Raw genomic sequence first — 20,054 nt, 5'->3', positions numbered from 1 at the left:
CCCAACAAAAAAAATCACAAAAAGTGAATTATTCCAATTGATTCAATTCGTAAGAATAAGCATCACCTTACGTGACACTCGTGGCCTTTATTGACCTGCTACCTTTTGTATCAGGGCTGACCAGAGCACAGTTTGTATGGACGAACAGCAGCTCGCACATTGGAGGGATAGATAACAGCGACCTCTGCTGGACAAATGCGCTTATTACACAGCTGGGTTGGTGTTGAGCTGTTGAGCTAACATTACAGCATACATTAACTTTGGCTAACTCTTTCTTTCTTACAATGCTAATTTTTATAGGTCTACTTACTGAGGTGTACTTACACACATCAACCGTGTGGGGCTTGGTAATGATGTATGTAGACATTTGACGAGAAAAAAACATAGTTAATAATTTTTAAACACGGGTTAATACATGCTACATGCTAGCACTACTACTACCGGAACTATCAAGAACAGGTGTGATGGAAAAGAGAAGAAGAAGCAGAAGAAGAAGAAGAAGAAGAAGAAGAAGAAGAAAGAAGAAGAAGAAATAGGAAGAGGAGGAAGAAGGAAGAAGAAGAGGAAGAAGAAGAAGGAAGAAGAAATGGTGGCGATTTAAATTAATTTAAATAATTTATATGTTTAGAAAAACTCTATCAAAATGAATGCAGGTGGATGTTCCCCTCCGAGCCACTAGGGGGCGCATTGTGCCGCCTGTGATCTGACGCTGACCTCACTCGTCCCCTAAAATACTAACAGATAAAATGGCGTCCGAAAACAGCTCCGAGTCCCAAGAAGAGAAAGCGGCTCTTCTAGAGACTGGCTCTGAACAAGATGAACAACAGCAGTGTGACACCGTGGCAACACAAAGCGGGTCCAAACTAACGCTTTATCACTGGACGCAGTCTTTTAACTCTCAGAAGGTGAGTGGCTTTACGTTTCAGCACCACAGTGCGGTGGACAGCTCCCTGTTACATGTCTACAAGGGAAGAAACATGAGAAATGACCATGATTTATTTGTCATATCCATCCAAAGTCTTACTACACAACATTTAAAAGGACATTGAAGTTTGTCATGTAAGGCTGCACGATACAGTACGTCGAAAAAACATAATATTGTGATTTTCTTTTGTCGCAGTATGTGGGATTAATCAATTTTGCATCACAATTTTCATTTCTACTCAAAAATATATTAAAATCATGATGATGTGACATAATCAGTCACGTTTTCTTACACCAGTACACTAGCTCAGGATATTTCCCTGTCTTATGAACATGTGTGTGTGTTAGTGTTTGATTGTACTAATTATTCATCTGCTCTGGACAATGAGTATTATAGTTTCTATATTTTAATTAGATTTGACTTCTAGGAAAAACACATATTCTTAAATCTTTGAAAGTGATCTCATGCAGTACATTAAAACCATTTTGCTTAGAAGAAATCTTGTGAAACACTACATTAGTGTACTTTATTTGCTATATGTATTTTATATTCTTGTCCATTGTGTGATAGCTGTGTTCGTTGCTGTTATTCTGTTAAGCTGACTATATAACATATCCCATCTGTTTTTGTATTTTTGTTGTGCTGTGTGAGAAACACTCGCTGAGAGGAATATATATATATATATTAGTTGGGATTCCTTGCACACTTAATGTGTCTTTGGGCTTGAGGGAGCAGTTCACCCAAAAATGCTAATTCAGTTGTTATCTATCAATTTCCATGCTCCACATGCTCTGTTAGCTCGACCGTGCACCAAGGGTGTAAATAACATATTCAAATCAATTTCAGATCTCTAGGCTTCTGGAGACTTGGATTAAACTGGAGCCATTTATGTTTTTTTCCCCCTGTATTTTTTTTACATTTAAAAACAAGTCTCCTGTACTGCTGTTTTTGCCTTAAAGCTCCAGAAATATTTTGTGGAGTATAAAATTGCACCCGACTTTCCATCAGCATGAGTGGATAATGACTGAATTTTTTGGATGAACTGTTCCTTTAAGTCACGATTAAACATTAAACTGGTTGGCTGTGATCTTTAATTAACAAGAAGAGCATAACAGCCCCTTATGTTTCGAATCATTTATTTGATAATTCCAGTACACGCCATCAAGAGAGCGTAAAGTGTCTGATTTCTTTGCTCAAGAGACAAAAGAACCACAGGTAGAATCACTGAGATATCTAAACTCCTACAGACAGTCACAGTTGTTGTTTTGCAGGTGCGTCTGGCCATAGCAGAGAAAGGTTTGCACTGTGAGGAGTATGATGTGAGCCTACCGCTCAGCGAACACAACGAGCCCTGGTTCATGCGTCTGAACCCCACCGGTGAGGTGCCAGTCCTGGTCCACGATGACAACGTCATCTGTGACCCAACACAGATCATGGACTACCTGGAGCAGAATTTCAACAATGGTGAGACTGAATTAAAACTCTTCGGCAGCCTCAAACTCTCACTAAGTGTTTTGATCCACTGTAGCAGGGCTGGATAGGTCTAATACCTATTCTATTCATTCAGAGTTTCTTACTTTGCTTTCTTCTTTCAGCATGTTTTTGTTGATTATTTGGTTTTTAATTAAATGTATTTTTCTTTTGTTTGCATTTGTTGCTTTTTCGATCATTCGTTCAATCATTTTCTTTTAAATCTTCCATTTTCTCTCGGTTTGCACTCACCCATGATAGCTTTGTTCTAAGGGTCTCATCCAGTCGCCTTAGAAGAAGAGACAATCTGGTAAGCATGGAACTATTTAAGCTAATGAAAAATGACGTGTCATGCTGTTAAATTAAAACGCTTTTTTACTCTTATATTGTCTTGATTCCCTTCTGTTTTCTTTGGAGACACAAAAGTTGACACCTCACATCACTGCTCCTTCCTCGTTTGTCTCCAGAGGGCACTCCCAAGCTGATCCCTGAAGAGGGCAGTACATACTATCTTAGAGTGCAGCACTACAGAGAGCTGCTGGACTCACTACAGATGGATGCCTACACCCACGGCTGCATCCTCCACCCTGAGATCACAGTGGACTCCCACATACCTGCATATGCAGCCACGTGTATACGAAGTAAGACATGCGTAGTGATCCATCCATGTTCCAAGAAAGTATCATGAAGACAGTAAAGATTATTTCTAAATTTTCTCGTCATTCGAGCTCCTTTCACTCTGCCTTATATTTCCTAGTGAGGCCGTTCATAAGAGAGATGTTAATGGAGACATACACGATTTGACATGATCAAACTCTCTTCTATATAACATGATGCATACCCGTAACATAGTTCTGTAATGATAATCGCTGTGTAATTATTTGTCCCTAACATGATGCTGTGTTTTTGTGTGACAGCACAGATCGGAAACACACAGACTGAGCTGAAGAAACTGGCAGAACAGAACCCAGAGCTTAAAGATGCTTATGTGGCAAAACAGAGGCGCTTGAAAGTAAGTAAAAAATGTCAGTATGCCGAATGTGATTTACACTGAAGACTGAGGGTTGTACCCTCCAAAGGCCATGCTACACTAAAAAAACAAAACACAGCAACTAACACTACACAGCCTACTTCTTAACTGAGTAAAAACTGGATTTCAGTGCTGCTTAAGTAGCCACTAAAAACTAACTTCAGTTTCAACAAAGCTGCTTTAAATACTCTCCTCCTGCTTCTCACTTCTCTTCCCCATAGTTCCCATTTTGAGCCACATTTGTAGTACATTTTTGAACCTTTCAGTTTACTTCCGCTTACTATTTTGCCCTTACAGTTTAGCCCGTGACTAATCATGGATGGCGTATGCGCCTGCAACAAACATGAACATGACTAGGTAGCAGGCTAAAACAAAAATATTACTGGAATGACACAACTAACTTTCAATCACATTTCAGTTTAGGTGATCTAATTCAAACTTCTGCAGTATTTTGATAGTATTAACTATATGTTTATAAATTATCATTTCAATTTCAACAAACTCCTCCACATAATACTATAGGGAGCTCGTGTAGTACCAGTGGTACATGTAGCACAGTAGGGGAATAGTGGAATTAGACGGTTATAGCGAGTGAGCAACTCCAAAAGCTAGCTCACTCATGCATTAATATATGAAAATGTTCCTGCAGTCCAAGTTGTTTGACCATGACAACATGAAATACCTGAAGAAGCTTCTGGATGAACTGGAGAGTGTGATGGATCAGGTGGAGACAGAGCTACAGAGGAGGGTGGAAGAAACACCAGGTACACAAACACAATAGCTTGTTACTAAGCAACCATTTTACTGTGAATTAAAGACACAATAAAAACATTTTTATGAGTCCAATGCTGGATGTCATGTAATCTTTTCTTCATGTCCTCTTCCATGCGTAGAAGAAGGCAGTCAGTCCTGGCTGTGCGGCGACTTCTTCAGCATGGCCGATGTCTCTCTGGCCGTCACCTTACACCGCCTCAAGTTCCTCGGCCTCTCGCGCCGCTACTGGGGCAACGGTAACCGTGTGAACCTGGAAACGTACTACGAGCGTGTGGTGGAGCGCCCGGCCTTCAGGAGAGTGCTGGGCCATGTCAACAACATCCTGATCTCCGCCGTTCTTCCTGTGGCGTTTCGCGTGGCCAAGAAGAACGCGCCGGTTATTCTCGGCACCACCCTGCTGATAGGTGTCCTAGGAGGAGCTACGTACCTCGCTTTTCTCTACATGAAGAAGAGGCTGACTCTCATCAGCTGAGGGAGACAACACATGTTTGAGTTGCTTTGGGACTGAATTGGGGTCTGGGAGGTAGATAAACACAGAAAAATATGAGAAATGTTGCCTATTTAAATAATTTAAATTAAGATTCAAGTACTAGAATAATTCAATCATTCAGCAGGCACCAGTAATACTGTATGTAATTGAAACAAACTTTAATTGTCTTGTGTTTTTGGCACAAAATGCACTTTTCATCATCCCCTATGCTACATTACACGCCAAAGGATTGACTTACAGGACCATACTGCTGTATTTACACGTTTTTTGCCATTCATTATAAATCACATATATCACATGTTGTGTGTTTTGCAGCTCTACAAATTAAGTCAGCTTCCAAACAGCATTGTATTTACAAGCTATCGGCAGTTATGAATAAATGACATGTCAAAAGATGAAAAAGTGAAGACTATCTTTGCACTTTGTTTTTACAATCCACATAACAGCTCACGAATGTACCATTTCTCCATCAAAAGTCTGAACTTTTGACTGTGTTACAGGCGATTGTAGCATAACTTTGATCTACATATGCAAACATGTTCATACTGTATTGAAAGTGATGGAATGCAATGGCTGCTTGGACAAATGAAGCTGTCAGTACCGCGCTGTGGATACGCTGTTATCTCAAGAAAACGATTAATGAGATAATGAATCTGTTATCACGGGTTAACTAAAGGTCATTTTCTCCATTTATTATCAAGTGTATCAGGGATCAGTAGTGCCGTGATAGCATGCATAGATTGCATCTTGACAACTGAGGCAGCTGATTTAAGATGAAAAAGTCAGATCAAGAAGAACTTGTTTTTGATCAATGCATCAGTCTGTTCTTTAACCTTATTTATTTATATAAATAATCAATTATACCATTTGAACACCCACCAATCTCTACGTCAACGAGAATTATTTTGGTTGTAGCCTACTGGACAGTAACACATATTCAAGTTGATGTACATTGAGCCTATCCTTTACAATAATTATCCATAATGTAAATACCCTCATGTCAAATAGGGAGAAACATTCTTACAAGCAATGGTAAATATTCAGAAAAAGTACATCTATCCGCTTTAAAAACTCACAAAACCATCCCTGCGGTAGTGTGTGTATGTCACAGTTCACTCCTCTGAATTCAATGATTTAATGATGTAATTTTCTCGTGATATAGTATAAAAATTAACTCTTGATTTTGAGATAATGGCATTAAAAAAACAAAAACAAAATTGGAATCATGTCTCTTCTTGGCTTCCGTAGAGTACCCATATAGCTATTTTATGGAAAATGGGCTAAAATGTGCAAAAACATTGTATGGTCAGACGTCTTTATATGTACTTAAATCATTGTTAAGAGCCCGATATGTTGTGCTTTGTCATTTATAATTTTGTTATCGTCCATATCTGCATGTTAAAAACTTTACAAAACATTATAAAAGCCTGCAATCTGCTTTATGTGACCAAGTCTGCCAGTGTTTAACAAACTGATCTGCCCAGCAGTTAACATATGTGATGATGGATGTGTAGGAACTTTGTTATCACACCTGCACTTGTGTCTTACTGTGCGACTGATGGATAACTGTTTTGAAATATTCTCTATGTAATGATAGTTGAATGAAAGCTCTTGAAATCGCATTAACATCTTCAGGCCTTCACATGCAACATCTGTCTGAAATTAAAGCGCTCCCAAACAATCTGCAATGTTTCCTGTCAATCAAATCTAATTGAGGATGGCATTAAAAAATTCAAATCTCAGCATCATTTGAAAGATCGTATGTCATAAAGGTTTCAAACACTTTGTCAGAGGGGAAACATCTGAAGACTGCTAATCACATTTCTCAGGGTTCTGGATGGAAGTCAACATCTACAGTCATTTGTTTGCTCAGTCAGGACCTCCAGGCCAACACTGACATTTAACATGCTCGGCTTTAATTTAAACTCCTCCTCACGTGAGCTCAGCCTCACATAAAACAGACACATGCTCGGCCTTTCAACAAAGTCTGGCCTTTGTTTCCAGCGTCCAGGGGGGCTGTCAGAGAAACGCCTCACACGTGTCAAAGCCGCATGTGAGCCAAGCTGTCAAAGGACCATAAGCTCATACTAGAGTGTGAGCACTGGAAAATCATGCCGCTGCAAATGGCAACCAAAATGACATCACTTTTTGTTGTGGAGTACAAGTGCAAATTCAAAGTACATGCACTTGAAGGGGGATTCTAGTATTTTTTAAACCTGGGCCCCCGTATTTACATGTTTTGCTGGAAGCTGAGGGGATCTAATGGTCCAAAGTTATTTCCTGTTTTATTTTGTACTTTTATCCTCTAGTGTCTTGTTGTCACTTCCCACTTCCTGCTCACCTGTGCTCCCAGTGCTCTGTTCCCTCCTGTGTTCCTGTGCTTCTCCCCAGTTTGATTTTTCCCCAGCACCTGTCTCACATCAGCCTCGTTAGCACTGCCCTGTTCCCAGCGTCTCTCCACCTGCACGTCGTCCCCTCGTTACTTTAGTTTGCATATAAGTGTTTGTCTGTTGTCGCCCTTGCGTCAGTCTTGTTGCGGTCCTCATGTCAGTCCTGTTTACTTCCAGGTGTCTATTGTGCTCCTGTGCCTGTTCCCCGGTCCTCGTGTGCCCCCTGTGTTCCTGATTTGTTCCTCGTGGCTTTCTGGATTGTCCTCAGTTTTTGTATCACTTTTGTATTTACCTTTGCCTACTTTTTTGTTGCCAGTTTTTTGATTTTGGACTTCAGCTGATTACAGATCGCTTTTTGTTTTACTACTTTGTTCACTGTGTAACTGACACTGAAGGATGAAATAATCCTTTAAGAACTGAGAAAATGTTCCTACTTCTTGAGCATAACGCACAGTCGACTTATTAGAGATGCGTGTTTTTTCACAGTACTACAAGCATATGATGATCTTATGTAATATGATGCATTGCTGTTGATTAAAGTATATAAAGTAGTTGAAACGAGCTCAGACTTAAACATCGACAGCACAAAAATGCAACATACAAATTAATGCAGCAATAATATTAATGTAAAAACATATAAAATGGCAAAAAACACTGACAACAAACATTTTTCTGCAGAAACACTATTAACAGACAACTTTGAAATGCATTGTGCATTATTATATGACAGTTTTCTGTTTGATGAATATAACTAAATAAACCCACTAGGGGGCAGTGTTTCCTCAACCAACACTCACCTCTTTGAATTATAGGGAGAATACCATACACCCCATAATTCACAGGGAGGGGGGGCGTACTCCCTCAGACTCTATGTGTTTAAAAGGACTTTTCTTCTGAGAAAACCTCAACTCTTTAAAACGTGCAGGCTGATATACATTTCATTTAAACAGGCCCGTCCTGGATAAATGAATTTTTCTGTGGACTGCTATCTATTAGAGGTGCAGCTGCAGCCAAGAGCGATTCAGCCAGCTGACAAAGTAAACCTCTTGTTGGAGCTGGACATGGTCACGTATTGTTTAAATGATTGGTCCTGACATCTCGCTATTCTGTTGTTTAAAATCCAACAGGTGGTTCACAATAATTGGACAAAGTTCTCCTCACTCAGACTGTACAACAATGGTGAAACAATGGTGTTTTCTTCCCTTTGTTGCAGAGCCAGTGTCATGTGATATTAGACGAGTCTGTCAGCTCATTAACAGTCCTGAGCACTTTGGCCAGACGAATACAACAAAAATATTTGAATTATTTTAAACAGTGGGTCAAATATGAGCTTCAGACATGTTTAATAGATTAACAAAGACATTTAAAGGACACGGCTCAAATATTTATGATAACTGCTCACGTTTTTGGCCTCTGCTGATACGTGAATTATCAGTTCGACTAAATCCATATCCAAATCCATTTCCTGATGAGCCGTCACTCATTTTAATTTACCTGCCAGAAGAAGGTTTATAAATGTCAGAATAGTGATGTCCTCAAACTGCAACGTGCAGAGCAAAAACACCTCTGTCGACTAGTTTCGGGGGCAGATTACTAAAATGATTTTGAATTTATGGGACAGGTTTGCCTTCACAGTAGACAATGATGTGACTGAATATGATGAATGTGATTTACAGCAACCGAAAGGATGAAGGCAGCGACAAGAAAGCTTTTCAAGCACTACTGTGTTATAAACAGTGAATTAACCTTTTTTGATTTGTCAAACAAGCAATAGCTGCAACACTGTTGCCTTTAATGGTCTTATGATACCTACCTTTTGATTGGGGCTACATTGGGTGAAGGATGAGCTGAGGTTATTAAAGGCGCTGTATGCGATTCTTGAGAAAGCCAATTGATTGTTGCATCTCATTCCCAGGTCATCAAATATTGACGATTTGGGTTGGTGGCTCTACAAATACACTTTGGTGTGATGAAGTTGCACATTGTTCGAGACGACAGTAGTTAAATAAAAGAAACATCCAAGTCACTTCTGGCATAGAGTGACAAGACAAGCTGAGAAGAACACCCACGCAACTCAGAAGAAGGTCTTGGATCTTTGACAATTGAGAATATGCCTCTTAAATAATCATGAATACTACGGCGACAGGCTCAAGGGCCATATCTTTTTGTCAAACATTTCTCCTCAGGCACAGATTCACTTAGCTGAACATACAGTCGGAGATATCTCTGATCTGCTCCACCGCAGATTCAACACGCTCGTGCGGGACACACCGTAAAAACAGGGCAACATTGGGCGATAGCAAACTGTCAGCCTCGTGTGTAAGGCAGCATCCAGTTACATACAGAAGGTACAGAAGCTTCAACAGCCCGTCTGTACATATAAAGGCTCTGTGGTGAATGCTACTGTGATGAATGATGAGAAACCATACAGCGTCCTCGATGATGTGGCATTAGAGTTGAGTCACCTCAGTACCAAAGCTTCTGTTGTGCCGTAATCCTACCAGTGGATTATTTGTATTCCCATTTAAAGTGTCTTTAAACCCCCCTGGTGTACATTAGTGATGGCGACTGGCGCCAAGTCAGACCACTAACAGAGAGTTGCATGCAGCTTCTTCGCTGCCACTCAAATAAACAACATGGACTGCGTCTGAAGGCATCACAGACTCCCTCTATTTCCTTCTCCTATTAACTCTTTGACTCTGACTACAGTTATTTTGCCAGCAGGGAGCGTCTACGTCAGAGGGGATGGGTGGGGTAGCGCAGGTGTCTGTGTTGGGAGCTGCATGGAAACCCCCCAGTAGACATGCAAGCCCTCAGACAAGCAAACAGAGAGTGAAGAGGGTGAAAGAGATGGAGGCTTGTGGTAGAGTGTGGTATGGATGGCAAGGAGTGATGGATGGAAACACGTATGCTATGATGATGCGAGCGAAAAAGGGTGGAGTCGAGGACAAAACTGAAGCTGAAATGGTTCAGGGCACTGAACTGCCTTCTGCCACTGAAGTGGGGATGCTAAAAATAGTTTACAGCCATAAAATAAAATAAAATCACGTGGCTTTGAGAAGAAAAAGAAAGATACCAATCCTATATGGAAAAAGAAGTCAGCACGTGTGAACCCCGATCTGTTTTGAATGGAACCAGTTTAAATAACAGAGGTGGGAACAATCTAAAAAAATAGTAAAACGTTCATTGTCTGTCAGCAAAAGTCGCCAAACAGTTCCTGAAACAGTAAAATACAACATATTATTAACAATCAATTACTGTCAAAGTAAACCATTCTCCTGTAATTATTATTTATTATGTATTTGTATATTATTTAACAACCAAATCTGAGTGAAATTACAAAAATGTATTATCAGAAAACATCTCTAATTATGTCTCTAATTAAATCAATGAAATACTGCATAAATACATTTAAAGTTTACTTTGAAAGGTTTTTAACAGTAACTTTATGAGAAAAATGTAAAATAATTGTATTGGTCTGTTTTTTAATGATAACTACCAAATTAACACTGAAAACGGTGGATTATTATAATGTAAAGTTACAGTCTTTTACAGCAAATGTATTGAAATGTATTGTAATGTTCTTCTTGGTTTATTTTACAGGTATATTCTCTTATTATGAAAAATACAAAAATATCTGTAGCATATGTATTTACAGTAAATGTCTGTAAAAACATTTTTTTTAGAGTGCAGATGGCTAATTTCTCTCCCATTAGAGTAGTGCTCGTTCTTTCAGAGGAGGGATTTCTTGCTGAATTGAAACTCTGTTTTAAGCGAGTGAGGCAGGTGGACAGTGGGGTGATGATGTGTGAGCTGAGCTGGATGCCCACAGACAGGTTGGCTGGGTAAACACAAACCCACGCAGCAGTAGCTGACAGCTAAGCCCACTTGATGTGGCTCTTGCCCCGGCGACTGAGTGAGTGGGAGCATGGAAACTTCCACACTTCTTGCAGTCAGAAGCTGTGAGCTGCATGGGTACTGGTGGTGAAAAAACAGAATACTGTTGGGGATGTCATGGGCAGAAGGGAAGGGGACACAAACCAGGGACTGAAATCCTATCTCATCACAGTTTAGCAGGATATTAAGGATTTTTGGTTGCACACAAACAAAAATCCCATCTTATCTTCCAGTAGGAATTTAGCTAGTAGCCTGTAATTACCCTAAATAAAACATTTCTAAGATAGGAAACTTAAGTTAGGAGGCATAAACCATGTCCTGTATTCAAAATAACTGCCAAAAATGGTGGCACCACTCTTATTAGGTGTGTATGGCAATGAAGATGGGGAACAAGAAGAAGAAGAAGCTAACATCAATGTTAGCCTGTTAGCTTTAAACTTCCCAAACCATGTAAAAATTGGCACACAGTGTATCCTCTCCTTCTTGGACACAATTAAAGCCTCAAACTCATCAAAGCTAAGATTCAATGCCTATTTTTCCTTGTCCGTCATGGCGAGCTAGCTAACCAGCAACAAGTGAGGTAGGACAGCTGTTGTCATGGACACAGCCAGTCTCCCGTGTGGCATTGAACAATCAAGTTTATAGCTCTAGTAGAATTTCAGATATGATGAGATTGAATGGGACAACCATGAGTTTTGAATTTGCTGTCGTAATGGAAAGATAGGATTTTTCCTATCTTTGAAACTTTGAAAAAGAAGAACAATATTGTAGTCATGGATTATCTAATATTCTTCCATCACATCTGCAAAAAGCACTAGCGAACAATCCCTCTTGCCCTCTGACTGGTCAAAACAAATGGAAAAGATGTTGGAGGAGATAATGAGCGTCATGTGTTCTTGCGTCTACAGTGGCATTACGTAATGACACTGTAGACAAAGGAATGGCACGGCAAGATGAACTACCTCAGTGAACGGAGAAGCAGCTGTTTTGCTCTTTGTACAGTGTCAGCAGCAGTTTTGTCACCATTGTCCAATGAGCTAATTTGTTGCCCCAAACCAACTCTCTTATATCTCACTCTGTTCATTTTGCCCTCGTGGTTACTTTGGACGGCCTTCTTAATGGAACAAGTCCAAAGCCTGCTGGCACCCTTAAAGATGTTCTGAGAAAACCGACCACCGGGCCTTTCCAGAAAGCAGCCGTCACCGCCTTTCAGAGCGTCTGCGATATACTGCTTGCTGAGTCGACAGGGGTGGGATCTCACGTTGTTGACACTACTGTTACAATGACCCCCCGCCGGCTTGCCCTTCACAGCTTTATGATGAAATCCTGTGCCACCATTCATCCCCACATGTGCTCCTCAAATATTTAAACTCGGCCTACATAAACACTGCCGCGCAGGAGAGGTGATACCCAACGCCGTTTGGAGAGAACCTGCTGTATTATAAATCTCTGTTCAATTGGCCAGATGTGACCAAGTCAAACACGCCATTGGCTTTTTATTGTTTTAATGAATTGTCTGTGTATCATAGCTTTGCCACTACCCTGCAAATTAAACCACAGTGATCTCAGCGTGGATCTGAGGCGATGGGAGGAATTATTTTCCCAGCTTTTTAAGCTCTTCTGTGTCTGCGCTGGAAGTGTACAGGCAGGTTGTGATCACTTTTGATTCATTAGGGAGATACTGTTGGAGGATAACGGAGTCACTCTTGATCCGAGTCTTAAAAGTGACTCAATAACGAATGAAATAAGAATAAGAAGGTTAAGTGCGTCCATTCTTGCCTCCATACATCATCCTGACACGGATTAATGTCGCCGTTGCTCTAATGTATTGTCTGTCTCGTCCTGGAGGTCAGCGAAGGTCGCTCCACCTACTGTGACTGTCACAGTTAACAAACCCTGTGAGGGAGGCTGAACGCAGCTGACACCATATAAACGGACATCCTTGTTTAAATACTGAGTTCACCTCGCGCTTTGAAAACACTTCCTCTCCCATGTACCCCAAAGGCAAAATGAACCATGTTATAATACCATGAAAAATATTCATTCTTTTGATATTATGAGATACAGATGTGTACTGATCAGTGATGGGGAAGTTATGTAATCAATGTAATCATTTGACATGTTACTCAATGGAACGGTAATTAGTTACATGACTTGTTCCATTACTTGCATTATGCAGCTTGGCCTCATCAAAGCTCCCAGGCCCACGACACATCTTTCGTACTTAAAGGACCAGTGTGTAGGATTTACACACAACACAGAAGTCCCTCTCTAGAGCCAGTGTTTGGTTTGTCTGTTCTGGGCTACGGTAGAAACATGGCGGTGCAACATGGCGGACTCCATAAATCCCAAACACCAGACCTGTAACACATGTAAAAACAGAAAACGAAACATTGTGCTGTAACCTAAGATATTTACTGACCATCAACAGCTAGCTTAGCCCAGGTGGCTACACGCAGCCTCCATCTCTGAAAAACATGTGATTTTGAATGTGGGTTTTCAAGTGACGTTAGCAAGCCAGCTAAGCAGAGGTAAATAACACAATACATTTCTCTTTAGCATGGTTCCCTTTCTTATGGTAGACAGCAACTGCCTCCCCGTACCTCTATCTAACACACAACCAACCTGAGCAGGTGAATTTTAACTCACAAACTAATCACAATCAATCGTTAAAGTCATATTAGCACTCTCACTGGGTTACCTGATTCGTGCAGCAGTTGGCCTCCACTGAAGAGACTCTCAATCTCTCTCCATCTGCAGTTGGTGGGAAGCCAGTGAGGGATCATTTTTCCCACCCTGCTCTATAACTCTAATTAAGCATCTTGCTATCAGGTGAACAGAAGCGTTCTAGTTTCTCAGTTGTGCTGGAGGATACATGTAAGTATTTCAACTCTCCGAACACTGCGAGTTAACAACAACAGCCCCTCAAAATGTCTGCACAGCTCCCTGAATTTCTCACATATTTAGGTCAAATTTATAGGTCGACTCTGTCCGATCCAGTTAGCGTAGCCATTACATACTTGGCTTACGACTAGGAACATTTTGAAATAACATTTCGAAGCGTATCAAACAGGAAGGGCAGAAGGGAAGAGAGAATTAATGGTTCTGTAGGGGCTTTACTGAGATATCAAGTGTAACTGTCCCTCTGTTTGGCAAAAGGCTTATTGCTAACGCAGGGACATATAAAAAAAAAGAAGCAGAAATGATTTTACAAGGTATTTTCTTTGATTGTCGGCAGATAGAAGAAACATAAGCGATACGGTCCACCTTCCTGTGAGATATCCAGGACGCTGAACCCCTCGGTGAACGGCCTTTCTTAAGGATCGATGTGTTATAGTTTGACACAATGCAGTGAATTGTGCAGAATATCTCATCCACACAACCTCACACACTTCTATCAATATTTCTACGTGCAAACCCTGAATACAAACAAAAAAAAACACTCACTGTGGTTTGAGAAACTTCAGACGTCTGCAGTCATCGGTGTTTAGTTAAGTTATTGCTGACGATTCATATTTGGTGAAACCACACAGTGTTTTGATTTTTGTTTCTTAGAAAGAGACTGTTTTGCCATATACTAGAGAAAAAAAACAATTGTAATTGTAAGTGGTGTGCTTGTTCATATCGAGTGTGGCCAATCTGATATGCCATTGCTGAATATGCAAGATGGACACAAACTCAGTGAAATGACTCAATGACTCATTCGTTGCTGCTGTTGGTTCTGCACAAGAGGAAACTCAATCACAGATCGCTGAGCTACAGCCAATCATAACATCAGCATATGGCTCGAGCATGCATGCGAGCACTCACACTGCCCGCTGCCCTTTGCTCGCAGCGCTTATTTTGGCAGCTGATTTTGATTTAGTTCTAGTCTTAGTCAACAAAAACTAAAAACATTGTAGTCTTATTTTTTATCAGGGACAGGTACGTCCTCTCAGCATTTTGATGCGACCGCTCTCGCCATCTTTATAGTGTGCAGTGTCACCATGGTTACAGGTGAGCTCTATATATCTGTAGGCACAAGATTCTGTCATCAGAAGCATTCTGGTTTCCGTTTGTAGTTCGAGTACAGTATTGACTAACCATGTTTAAGGGGGCTTTGGTTGCATGGACGTAAACAGTCCTTGTGGAGAGCAAAAAAAGGCAGAACGTATCGGCTGGATGGCAACCGATGGCTACATTTTTTGTTTGCTCTTTAAAAATGTGTCTGCTTTAATATGGAGGAATCGGTTTATAGAGAATGTTTCCACCACAATGTCTCGGATCAAGCTGTTACATTTGATGGTTGGACCGTGATCCAGGCTGCCAGAGCGCAGGACTACAGCGGGACGAGGAGAGGTGGACCCTGTGTTTATAACAGTGATGCTTGGACAGTGTTTCCCTGATGTCCAACTTTTCATGTGAAGATGTGGACCTCATTATCATCACTGTCGTTTTGCTGTTTACATTCACAGTGATGCAAATTCAAAAGATGCACAACGTCTTTAAGTATGTTTCTATATTAACAACTGGATATATGTTCTGTAATTTATATAGCATGGAAGAATTTATGAACATTTCGTTGTGCAGCCCTGTGTTAGCCCTTTAATCTCTGTAATGAACTTGAATGAACTCTGTAGTGAACTAGAGTGAACCTGATATTTCTTTTGACAAGTCCTGTTAGAACATCATTTTTTTTGCGTTATCAACACTATTTATCTTAAGTAGTCAGAACATATTAATGAAAACATTGTACAAATGTAGAAATTCAAGACGAAGGCAGAAAAGAAAACTGAGTCATACTGTTGGTTCTTAACCAAACAGCTCGTCCTCCATGACCTTTTAAAGGCAAAGACTGAACACAACAACACAATCTGTCTATTGTTAGTTGCAAAAAGGTTTTCCTGCGGGGAGTTTTCTGTTAAGATTTGAAAACAAATCAACTTTGTGGAAGGTGGTGCATTGTGTGTTTGTGTATGTGTATGTGTATGTGTATGTGTGAGTGTGTGTGTGTGTGTGTGTGTGTGTGTGCAGATGCCTGTGAGAGTTTGGGGCATTTTTTTCCAGTCTGCAACTTTTGAACTGGTTGTATGGTTGTTTAAATGTCCAAACATCTTCAAAGAGACATTCAATTTACAGAGATGAGTCAAAGCTGGAATACTCTCATCAGTGTGTCACAAATTCCACATCTCTGCTACAAACCAACATGCTATTTTCAAGATGGCAGCCAATAGAGGAGCTTCATTGGGAGTAAAGCATTTAATATCGGCACTGAATACTTTTCAAGGCCACCTTCAGGCTCACAGTGCACTCCCTGCTGCAACATATTATGCTCATTTTCAGGTTCATCATTTTATTTTGGGTTACTACTTGAACAGCACCGTATTGCCCCTCTGTATGAAACGCTCTGTTTTAGCTCCTGTCTCTTTAAGGCCCTCCCTTCTGAATACCCAGTCTGCTCTGATTGGTCAGCTCACACATGCATGACCCAGCACTGCTAACAACAACAGAGCAGCTGTGCTAAATCAATTCTTACGGGCTAAAGTAGCCGCTAGGCATAAATTATTCAAATGTGTAACATGGCAACATAGTGTGATGTCATAAAGTGGACTACCTGCAAGGCGTTTCAGGAGCAGTGATTTCTGTGGGAGAGAGGAGTTTCTGTTGGTGCGGACTTTGACCTTTTTAACTTTCAAGATCTCTTACGTGCACAAGAGCCTACAGTATATAACACACTGAGGGAAAGGTGATGCTGCAGTAATCAAACTCATTGTTGTTGATTGGAGCATGCTCAGCATTTCCACCTAATGCTCCAAGTCCAAAGTAAACTGAAATAGTAGCACCTACAGTACTATCAACAAATTATCAAGGTCACTGGGGACAAACCAATAAGCTCAGAGTTGTACACTCTGAATCTGATCGGTAAAAAAAATAACAGAAAGAACATGTGTAATTAAATTAACTTTACATGCAAAAACCACTTTCTCCTCACTGGGTATCAGCCATGACTTCTAAAAACCCAACACAGACTTGAGAACATGCTGACTGTGTGGATTATCTCTGAGAATTGAGCAGGATAACAGGTGAAACTATATATGGTATTCTAAGCAGGCATTGGAAAGCAGATTTTGCATTGGCAGGGTTTCTGGGGCCTCCCTGCCAAGCACAATACTCGACATAATGAGAAACACTTGTTTCAAAATGAGCAATCCGCCGAGCCTCGCAGCATTCAAAAGCAACCGAGGGAGCTCATATTTTACTGTATATCATTAACACTGATTATGTTTGGTGGCTTTGGTTCACAGCCAGAGGAATATTCCCATACAACACTGGCCGTAAAGATTAAAGGGCTGTCTACTTAATAGATGCTCGAGAGGTGTCGATGACTGGAGAACAGGAGCAGTCTTTTGAGGAGAAAACAAGTTTTGCAAAAGAAAATGAAAAGAGAGAAGATTGTAAAACAACGCACATTAAAAAGGAAACCTGCCTTTCTCCTCACTCATGTGTCATGTGTGAACACTTTCTCTTCTGGACGTGCCAACAGACTGCATGCCCAAAATGACACACTGTTGTGGAAAGAAACAAATGAATAAACAATTACGTCTCTGTGCGACCGAATATCGTCCAAGAACTAACGGAACATAAATCAATATGAATAAGCAAATCAAAATCTGAGTAATGTGACAAAATCATAAATGGAAGAAATGACATAAGCACAATCACTGTCAATAGATCTGCGTGATGCCAAAAGTCAATACGGTCTCTGAAACACTTCTCTAACGGCAACGCTGGGCGCTCAAAGTTTATGCATCTGTGGGAAAACTACAAGTTAATATCCCTTAAACAAGGAGATCCATACAAAGTCCTTCTGTTTGTTTATATAATGCCAATTTCACTTCTGTTGCCTCGTAAAAATAAAAAAACACAGAAATGCTGCCTTGTGGCTTTTTAGAGTTTCACGTTTGGCCGTGTACCTCTGCTGCATTTCACTGTTACAAAGGGAGGCATTAAATGGCAAAAGGGTTTTATTGACACGGCTGTATCCATGGAGGATTAGAGAGGTCTGCTTTCTCTTAGTGGCCTGAACCCATTAACACTAGCCAAAAGGAGAGAGGCATTTTTTCCACTGCTTGGAGGTCTCAATCTCGAGACAAGAGCCAGGGAAATGAAGTGCTAATTATGACCCTAGGGGAGGCAAGGGAAGTGATAGTAATGATTATGCAGTGAAATACTTCCTGTAAGGTGCTTTCAGAGAGATTGAGCATGTTAGACAAAACCTTGACCTGCGATCAGTCGACAAAAGTTGAAGTGAGATGCTCACAAGTCTTTTTTCGCAATTCCAAGTCAAGTCTCAAGTCTTTTATGGCTGTAATGAGCATAATCATTCGTCTGTATGCCATCTGGTCTGCTTAGAACACTGCAACAGCTTTCCTTTAGAGTTCATAACTGTATTTTGCCTTGTAACATGAACATCCAGCTCCACTGTAAAGCAAGTATTGAGGTTTTACCTGCCCACTTAGCCAGCAGGTGGTGGCAGCAGACTGTGGACTATTAAGTTATCTGACCATTTTTATAGTGATGGCAAAGCCAGCACAATGTAAACAAGTGTGGCAAGCAAACACTCATCTTTCCAAAATATTCCGCTAATCTACTTAAGTAAGCTAACGTGAGATAGCTTAATGTGCTCAGCTAAGCATGTTAGCTAACTGTCCACAGATGCTAATGTTAACTTTCACAACTGACTAACTGACCTGTGTTTTCAGATGCCTGATAAAGTTTGACGTGGTCAATCCAGCGTCCTTTGTTTTGATTCCGCAGATGTTGCATTGGGCCTCGTGTGAAGTCTTTAAAGCCAAAGGTGATGACAAACGGCACCGCAGCTGCCGGCGTGCTCGCCTTGCTGTTGTTTTGAGCTGTGTTGTTGCTGCAGGATACGTTGCGCACTTGTGAAACGGGTGGGAGGGAGAGAGGGAATGACGATCACCTCGCCAGACTTAAAACAAAGATTGTTCACGAGTTCCAGATCTCAAGTCCAAGTTGAGTCAAGTTTCTTAATTCAAGAGAAAACGCAAATGCTATTGAGAGTTCACATGACATTGCCAGGTTAATCTAGTCTTGGGCTCACTGTGCAGCAACCTGTAGTAGTTACAGGCCAAACTCCAGGAGGAGAGTGTGTATGAGCCAACTCTCCCTCCATGGTGGTTTGGTCTGGACTGAAGCCTTTTGATTCTGATTTCTACCACACAAGCTGACGTGTATTTATTTCATGGTTGCTATGACATCACTTGAGATTAGGAGCACTGTACGCTCTCATTCATAATGAAAAGCTGACATGCACTGCTGACAAACATCACACTTGCCTCTCATTTTGCACAACTGTGGCTCCAAAAGCCAGTGAGTGCTAACTGAAAATTTTTAAATTCGCTAAGTCAGTGAACTCCACACAGCAAGCTCATTTCCTAGAAGCAAGCTATTGGTTAACATCAGAAGATCCCACAGGCTTGAAGAGCTGGTGTGATGTGAGACCACTGATGGGCCCTACCTATCTTTCATGGGCCACTGCTGCTGTGTAGAAATGAATCCAGACAGGATCTACATGTGGGAGAATATTGCTGCTGCTCTGCCCTCCACTGGCTGAAACATGCAGCATGCTGCAGTTAGGGATGTCACAGGCTCACAACAGGTGTTTCCTAAGAGCCTGTACAGAATGAACTGAGAATCCATGGGGGAACAGGAAGTGGGCAGGTGAGGGGTACAGGCAGACAGATAGGCAGGCAGGTACAGATCAGGGTTCAGACAAAGTTTCCAGGTTTAAAGGTAGAGGGTTCCTGTTAAATGGTACAGAGGCTGGAAAGTAAGGCATGAAGAAGCACTGACGATCTCACTGGGTTGCATTCCATCTGCCTCTGAAGTCGGAGTTGGGAATGATGTCATACCCGAGTTGACCGCGTTCCAGTACAAGTTATAAAACTACGATGGACGCCTCCAAAAAAGGAACACCTTTGTTGTGCTTTCTACCAGTTGATAACAACACAAAAATGTGGTATTATGTGCAAACACCGTCTGATTTAATGTGATAAAAATGAGACAGGACTGCTA

The 20,054-nt window shown here is 41.0% G+C and overlaps 1 protein-coding gene across 2 annotated transcripts; it reads left to right on the top strand.

Annotated features, from left to right (window-relative positions):
* Positions 1-746: 746 nt before the first annotated feature.
* Positions 747-4,707, top strand: gdap1 (ganglioside induced differentiation associated protein 1). Of its 2 annotated transcripts, XM_073488727.1 has the most exons (6): positions 747-905; positions 2,197-2,389; positions 2,863-3,036; positions 3,313-3,407; positions 4,075-4,189; positions 4,319-4,707. In XM_073488727.1, the coding sequence occupies exons 1-6, from the start codon at positions 747-749 to the stop codon at positions 4,669-4,671; spliced, it is 1,089 nt and encodes a 362-aa protein (XP_073344828.1). In that variant the 3' UTR covers positions 4,672-4,707. The 2 variants fall into 2 exon arrangements, with proteins under 2 accessions (XP_073344828.1, XP_073344829.1); XM_073488728.1 differs by lacking the exons at positions 747-905; positions 2,863-3,036 and having other exon boundaries at positions 2,269-2,389.
* The last annotated feature ends 15,347 nt before the right edge of the window (positions 4,708-20,054 follow it).

This window comes from Pagrus major, chromosome 19 (assembly GCF_040436345.1).
Source record: "Pagrus major chromosome 19, Pma_NU_1.0".
Taxonomy (NCBI): domain Eukaryota; kingdom Metazoa; phylum Chordata; class Actinopteri; order Spariformes; family Sparidae; genus Pagrus; species Pagrus major.
This window is presented reverse-complemented; position numbering and strand designations above follow the sequence as displayed.

Bases quoted from the DNA above. Each gene is read 5' to 3' on its own strand.
- gdap1 (XM_073488727.1), top strand. From the start codon at position 747: ATGGCGTCCGAAAACAGCTCCGAGTCCCAAGAAGAGAAAGCGGCTCTT. The intron at 906-2,196 runs GTGAGTGGCTTT...GTTGTTTTGCAG, and splicing joins AGTCTTTTAACTCTCAGAAG to GTGCGTCTGGCCATAGCAGA. The intron at 4,190-4,318 runs GTACACAAACAC...TTCCATGCGTAG, and splicing joins GAGGGTGGAAGAAACACCAG to AAGAAGGCAGTCAGTCCTGG.